The sequence below is a fragment of the Cucurbita pepo genome, chromosome 18 (assembly GCF_057944985.1).
Source record: "Cucurbita pepo subsp. pepo isolate OVF chromosome 18, ASM5794498v1, whole genome shotgun sequence".
Classification (NCBI taxonomy): Eukaryota; Viridiplantae; Streptophyta; class Magnoliopsida; order Cucurbitales; family Cucurbitaceae; genus Cucurbita; species Cucurbita pepo.
This window is the reverse complement of record NC_141815.1, coordinates 1,797,731-1,805,885: the sequence shown is the minus strand read 5'-3', so window position 1 is coordinate 1,805,885 and position 8,155 is coordinate 1,797,731. Positions and strand designations below refer to the sequence as shown.

The window sequence follows — 8,155 nt, the reverse complement described above, 5'->3', positions numbered from 1 at the left end:
AAGAGATTGAAAACATTTGTTGACAACCATGCTACCTAATCATTCAATTCTGAATCCACAACCAAATATTTATATTGTACACTAAGTTTGCATGTAGGTCGAAGTTTTCTTAGCAAGAATTCATGTAATGTATGACTTAAGTTGGAGCCACCTCCTTCTTGACTAAGCTGGAATCGACCCTATAATTTTAAACTTAATCCATAGGTTACACTCGCTCGATACTAGAATCGACAATTAAAGCATCTGAGGTTACATTAATCGGGGATACACGACATAATGAATTTTTTTAATTTGAAAATTGCACCTCCAAGAAGCGTAGATCTATTTCAATTATTGTTTTCTTTTGTTTTCTTTCCATTCCGAATACTGTGTCTTTCTACTAGGACAGATGGATGAATTCTAAAGTAATTTATAGTACGAATGTCGTAAAAACAAAACTCATGACATGAATTATACTAGAAATTTTATGGAGTTAATATTAATATTCTTACAAACATATAGATGTCGTATCTCTTAGGAATAAAACAACAATAATATAGTTTATTACATAATTAATTTAAAGTTCTCCATTAGGACTTATTGCTGGGCAACTCGCATTATCATATCCTTCATCATTATCTATGATATCATCTTCTTCATCATTATTTGTGATATCATCTTCTTCATCATTATCTATGATATCATCGCTTTCAGCTCCTCTGCAACGATCGATCGGATTACAACCTCTTTGATATGGATTTGCAGGAGTCGTTTTACAAAGGTCAGGATGAGTTGGGCTACATACAAGATCACGGTTTTTTTTCAAAGGATCGTAATTGATGTAATGTGTTGCATTTGTTATCTCAATCATGTTAATGCTAACAAAGAGAACCACAATAAAAATAACCATGGTTCCCTTCGACATGATGATAATTGTCGATAACAAAAACTAACACAAAACTAACTTTTGGAATGATTTAATGGGAAATACTCTAGATGTATTTATATATACACCATTAGTTATTTTTAGCTTGTTGTGATTATTTTTATCTCTTTAAAATCTAACCCATAAAAAATACGATTTAAATGGTATGGTTAACATTTTGACAAGTTTGTAAGTTGGACCAAATGACAACCTTATTTTATGCTAACAATAAAGTTCTTATATTAGTTTTTTTTTAAAAAAAAAATAATAATAAAATTATCTTTTTTAATCAAATTTGAAATTTTCTTGATGCTTAACCGCCCCTCAATAGATTTTGAGTCAGTCAAAAGTTGATATGATTTTTAGTAAATTATTTTTAAAAAAATGAAACTCATAATAAATGCAATAATCAAAAGAGCAGCTAGTCGTAGGCACAATACATGGCACTCTAAGTAGGGTGTACATGGTCGGGGTTGAATTGGGTTGAGGGATTTTTTTGACCCAACCCAAAAGTTCGAGTTGGTTGGAGTGGTAACCCAACCCAACTCGAAAATTTTCACAACTCAAACAACTCAACTCAACCCTCTATTTTTACGTTGGGTTCGGGTTGGGTTCAGATTGGGTTGTCGGATTGTTAAAAAAAAAATTATTTATCCACCATTTATAATTATTTGAATACACTCTTAATGAAGAAAAATTTTGGATATTTTGCAAATTTGGAGGCAAAGTATCATCACAAAAGTAGTCTATCCCCAAATCTTCGAGCGAGTTGCTGAGTTCAAACCAGTTTGGTAGTTTTATCAAACTTGTACGATTATAAATGCGTAGAGACCGAACTTTTGGAGGACTTTGACCGCTTGAAAATAATCTTGCATTAACGGTATCAACTTCCAATCTGGCTATGAGTAGCAAATTGTTTCAAGTTTGAAACAAGAATGAATGAGTTTCAAGATCTAAGAAAAGTTAAGCTTCAAACTAAAAAAATTAAAATCAAATTGAAATGTCTCCAAATTGTAAAGCAGGTTCTAGACTCTGAAATGCCAAGATACCTCAAATGCTTCAATTTAAGCTTCAATTTAACGATGGTATCGGACAATTAAGTTATGAACTTATAATCAATAACTAAAACGCGCAAGTAGATGACGTTAGTGATCTTATCTTGATTATCAACGTTTATAATTTCATTGGAACAAAGTGTTTTTATTCATTGACGGATCGAAAGGACTTCATCCTCTTGAGATTTTCCAATCATTAAAAGGTCCAATCTCGCATTTTGATCATTTGAAATAGCGCATGAGACGTCATATATACGATCATGCATCTTATAATATTCAACATTTCCGTGCTTATCCTTGACAACATCTTGAAACAAGGAGCGAGACAACAAAATATCAAAATACCTTATCCCTTAACTTGATTGTGGCTTAACTTTTACATTTGATTGCAATTCCTAATAATTAACGTCTTCTTTCACCATCCCTCATAGTATGCACATAATTTTTTAACAAGCTCTTCTTGAATTACATTAGAAATTATTGGTATATTACTTCAAAATGCACATTTTTTAAATAAAGATTAGCAATGATCATCTGATAACTGTCTCAAATGATGTTTGTAACGTGTCTCCACAAATTTTACAACTTCGTCATTCCTAGTAGTCACAATTATAGCACTCCCAATATCTTGATTGATCTTTAGCCAACAAATAGCACTTCCAATATTTTGATTGATCTTTAGCAAACAAGTCCTCGACTCATTCTATAGATAAGATTTCTCATTCCAAACATCATCAAACACAAGAAAATAATTTTTGTCGCTCATGTTACAAAACCATAGGTTATTGTGTCTACCTCAGTTTCGTCAACATCACTTAGGTTATTGTGTATAGAGGGTTTGTTCCGGTTCGAAATTGCCTACGATCCAAATACATCGAAACAAATAACTGAAGCGGAAAAACGACTTGAGGGGAGAGAGATTTTGAATAGAGGAACGTTAAGCATTTATGCTTTATTATTTTTTATTTATTTATATATATATTTTTTCTGATAGCATACATATTTATAGTGGAGCTCAAGTTCCTAAACTTTTTATTCAAATTAAGCAAGTACTAACGATGGATCTCCTAAGCTTTCAAATCAATTACTAACGTGTCGTTTAATCATCTCCTAAACTTTCAAATCAATGACTACTAAATAATTATTCTAAAATTGATCTAATTAATAACTTCTTTTGACAGGTCAAGCTTATTAAGTCACCATCTTACGGTTTCAACGAATTAAAAAACCTTTTCTAACACCATTTATAATCCTAAGCATCAAGGCAAGAATGGCTGACAAGAACATTATTACACCCTTCATTATCTTAAGAGATTGAAGTACAAGCCAAAGTGTTGGGACATTTTAGATCAATTTTGCAATTTAGAAACAAAACTAGGAAAAACCAGCCCATTTGAAACAAGAATTTATTTATTTATTTATTCTTGTCTTGTCTTGTCTTGTAAGAATGCTCGTGGTTGATAGACTTTCATTTTAGAACCTTGGTTTAAAGTATTGATTTGGTTTAATATTGATATGAAGTGTGAATACATTTTAATTATATCTTAAAAAAATTGATAGAATGTAATAAAAATATTAACAAAATATCATGAATGTCGACTTAATATGAAATAAAAGGCTAGAAACTTACTAATTTACAACCGAGGCCGTGAGGAACTCCAAATCAAACATAAATCGAAGATAAACAAAGAGCTACACAATAGAGATTGAAACAACTCGCGATTGTTTTCCAACGACTAAACCAAAAACACAAACCATCCATCTCTCTGTAACACTAGGGAACATCTCACTTCAAATTAGGTTACCGTTTTGACGAACGTGAGATTGACAAGATCATCCATTGTCAAATCCATATTTTAAATATTAGTCTGAATCTATGATATGAATGGTTATAGATGTGTGCTAAGGATCACCTTTATCTTTGCTCGCCCTTTACTTTCACTATCTTCCTCAACGCTTCCACCCCACCAAAACTCCACAAGAATCCTCCTATGCTAATCGTTTGTGGTTCTTCCGAGCAAATAAGGTCTGAATTAAAATGTGAATCCATGAACATCGAAAACTTCAAATAAAATAAAATAATAATATGTGTGCCTTTGTTACTTTAATAGGATTGAAACACTGTCAATTGTGTTAATCTAGCTAGATTTGACATGACTTCTTCCATGACAAGCTTTTCAAATTTATGCATTTGACAATCACCAATGTCTATAAATATGTAGCATTTTCCAAGATTCAATGCCATTAAAATACTCAACACGCAACGATCTTCAAGTAGTGAGGTGCTTAAGTTGTCGAGAAAGTTGGGTTAAATAATTGGTTTTTATTTCACACAATATAAAATTTCAAGCAAATTAAAGTGTTTGAATGAACTCCAATCATAATCCTCTATCGGCCCATGAACTTGTAATTTTTCTATGTTATGAAAACATGTTTGAAATATTCGTTGGTTTGAGACAAGAATTAATGATTAAGTTTTCGAGACGAGGAAAAGTTGTACAATTTGATTCTACCACCCCAAACATCGATCCAAACTTTAGAAAGTCTGCCATTAGTAAGTTAATAAAATTTTAATCAAGCGATTTTTTTCCTTATAAACAAATAAAATTAAAATTATATCATGATCTCCTAGTGAAAAATTTGGATTACTCTAAAGATTTAATAAGTAAATCAACTAAAAATTACTATAAATGTCGATATGGCTCGAGTTGCAATACCCTTTATTCATAGGTAGCAAGTTTGAATTTTCTGGTTCACACAAAATCCAAACAACCACAATAATGTCAAGACTCGAACACTGAAACGTTAACGCAACTCTTTTGTGGAAAACACACATTTTATTAAGATCAATCAATAAGAGATTACAAGACACTATTTACGACACTACTACATTTTGTTTTTTCTTGGATACAAGCTTGGTCTAAGTGGATGGGTATTTACCGGAGAGGCTAGACAATTTGAACCACAATTTTGTATTCTTCTAAAATATTCTTAAAATATCTAGATTGGACTCTTGTAATGATTGAACTTGACTCTATTAGAGTAATGATGATCTTTTAACATGACATATGTTAACTCGAAATGAGAAGAAAAATGTCGAACAGAATTAGAAGAATCAACCCTGTGTTTTCTTTTTCTTAATTGCTACACATATCTCTACAATTGTTCATAATTGCTACACATATCTCCACAATGGTTCAATCGAGAAAGTAAAGTCGAAGAAATTAATATAGTAACAAAATTAATACAATTGTTGAACTTCCGCTAATGAATACATTCAAACAACTATGAGAAAAAAGGAACTAAAGACTAAAAATAATTACATTGAATACACAGACGTTCGGTGCATGGGAAAAAGTTTCCCGTTCAACACTACCTTCACCAACTTTAAGTTGGAAACATTCATACACTTCCAAACGATTCAATCTAGTTAGATTTGACATGGCTTCTTTCGAGGACAAGTTTTTCAAATTTTTGCACTCCAATAATTCCAATGTCTCCAAAGATGTAACGTTTTCCAACCATTCTAGCAAAGATTCAATGCTATTAAAACTCTCAATATGCAACGATCTTAATGAAGTGAGGAGCTCAAGCTGTTGAGGAAGTTGTGTTAAACTATTAATTCCTATTTCATGCAACTCAATAACTTCAAGTGACTTGAAGGGTATGAATCGACTCCAATCACGACCCTCCATGGGCCCTTTAACTATTAATGTTTTCAAGTTATGAATACCATCGAGCCTCTCTGGAAAATTATGAAAGTTTCCGATTTCTAATGAAGACAAGTTTTGCATATTTTGCAAATTTGGAAACGAAATATCATCTCAAAAGTCGCATATCCACAAATTTTCGAGTGAGCTACAACATTCTGACCAGTTTGGCAGCTTTACCAAACTTGTACAATCATAAATGCTTAGAGATAGAAGGTTTTGGAGGACTTTGAAAACATGAAAATAACCTTGCATTAATAGTGTCAGCTTCCAACCTCTGGCTATGAGTTGCAAAAATGTTTGGAATATTCGTTAGTTTGAGACAAGAGGAATGGTTAAGCTTTCGAGTTTAGGAAAAGTTGTACAATTCGTCACTGTAGCAACATCTTTCCATTGCTGTAAACTGTCCATACTCATTTTACACCTCTTAGGTCATAAATTTTAAAAACCTCAAGTTTGGACAACTGTCCCAGCATTGGTAAAGTTTTACATCTTATGCAAGACTCTAGCTTAAGCATAATTAAGTTTTCAACAAAAATACCACGGGACATAAGTTCACTTGCAAAGTGAACAATACACAATGCTTGAAGGTTTATGTGTGGTTGAAGCTCTTCCAACACCTTCATATCATTGTCACCATGGTCTTTCCTCTCAAAACTCCATCGAAAATATAGACTAGAAATATTTTCCTTCTCTACTAAATTTGTAGCCATGGCCTCCTTTTTACTTCTGACTTGCTCGAGTTTTAGAAGCCATAAGTGATCTTTAAGGTTTTTTTAAAGGTCCAAGTTCCTCAATCTTATATCCTTCATCAGACCTAACTACAAAAAAGGTAAGCGTTTGAAGTTGAGTCATTCGACTTAAATGTTTAACCATTTGATGATGTAAAGAAAACGCCTTCAATTCTAAATGCCTTAAATTGACCAACTTTCTCAACTTCATAGGAAAGTTTAACCATGGAAGCTTCAAAGTTTGCAAATTGTAAAGCAAAACAATAGATTTTGGAAGTTTACATATTCTAGCATTTGAAATGTCAAGATACCTCAAATGCTTCCATTTACCGATTGTATCAGGAAATTCAATTAGGAACTCACCATTAATAATGAAAACATGCAAGTAGATGAAGTTAGTGATATTATCTTGATTACCAAATGATACATTTTCACAACAATAAAATGTTCTTCTTCTTTGACGGATCAAAAGAACTTCATCACCATGAGATTTTCCATCTGGTATAAGGTCCTCTCTCAAATGTTGATCATTTGAAATAGCACATACGACCTCATATATAAGATCATGCATCTTACCATATATAAATTTTCCTCTCTCATTCTTGAAAACATCTTGAAACAAGGAACGAGACAACAAAATATCCAAATATCTCGCTCCAATATCCTACATTGTTACATTGCTTCCATTGGGTAGTTGAATAAACCCTTGTGCTACCCACATTTGAACAAGTTTTTTAACAAGTCTTATGGAAAATTTGAACCGTAGGCAAAACATTGTTTCAATGAGGAAGATGGTAGATGATCCACACTTAATTTGATTGTAAATAAAATAAGATCTTCCTTTGATAATTCAATTCTCACTAGATTTTCCAAATTCGATTTCACCATTCTTATGCCACTAAATTTTTTAACAAGTTGTCCTCGAATGACACGAGGAATCACTCGTAATTTACTTTCAAAGACACATTTTTCAAATAAAGACCCACAATAATCATCTAGTAACTACCTCAAATGATGTCTGTATTTTGTCTCCATAATTTATGCGACTCTAACTAAGTAGAAATTTAATATCGTTACAATGTATGTCTAGGTTCTTTATCGGTTTTACGCGAGGAGCGCCTTGAGTCACTTTAGCCCATGAAAAGGGCCCTAAAATAATACTCGCTAGTATGCAGGAGACCCTTTCATTCTAAGAGTGGTCGTACTCCATACCCAAATTATCGATATAAATAAATTAATATTGATCCCCATATTCAAATCTAATTTGAAAAAGCACGAAATAATATACTTAAGAACGAATATTTTGGGAGTGATTTGCAATTAGTAACATAAACTCGAAGTTATATATGTATGTGTACATATACACATATATAAGTTCGATGCCAACCTATTATAATAATTTAAATAATTCTTAAAGTATGCGATGTGTACATCATTGTTAATTTTAAGAGAAATTAATCATGAAACCACGACACTCCAATGTGACTTTTTTTAATAGTTGTAAGATGTTAACTAGAAAAAATGACTGCTGAAGTAATTTTATAGTTTTTCTCTCGTACATCTCATGGTATAACAATCAAAGGTGTCTATAGTAGCATTCAAAAATAATTTCGGCAACCTTGACCTCGGTCGAATAAATATAAGCAAAAGAAAATCTAAAACATACTTGATTTCATAGACAAAATTTATGTAATATCCTCCCTTTAATCCATGTTCCTTGTGTGCATCTAGTGACTGTAGCAAAATATTTGTATT

The 8,155-nt window shown here is 32.1% G+C and overlaps 1 protein-coding gene and 1 pseudogene across 1 annotated transcript; both read right to left on the bottom strand.

Moving 5' to 3' along the window:
- Positions 1-533: 533 nt before the first annotated feature.
- LOC111805579 (protein RALF-like 9) lies at positions 534-950 on the bottom strand. The gene has a single exon (XM_023690694.2). The coding sequence runs from the start codon at positions 902-904 to the stop codon at positions 557-559; it is 348 nt and encodes a 115-aa protein (XP_023546462.2). The 5' UTR covers positions 905-950; the 3' UTR covers positions 534-556.
- A 5,132-nt stretch (positions 951-6,082) lies between these two features.
- Positions 6,083-6,971, bottom strand: LOC147786907 (putative disease resistance protein RGA1; annotated as a pseudogene).
- Between the last annotated feature and the right edge of the window lie 1,184 nt (positions 6,972-8,155).

What these genes read in the sequence shown, in the direction of transcription:
- LOC111805579 (XM_023690694.2), bottom strand. Translation starts at nt 904, where the DNA reads ATGTCGAAGGGAACCATGGTTATTTTTATTGTGGTTCTCTTTGTTAGC.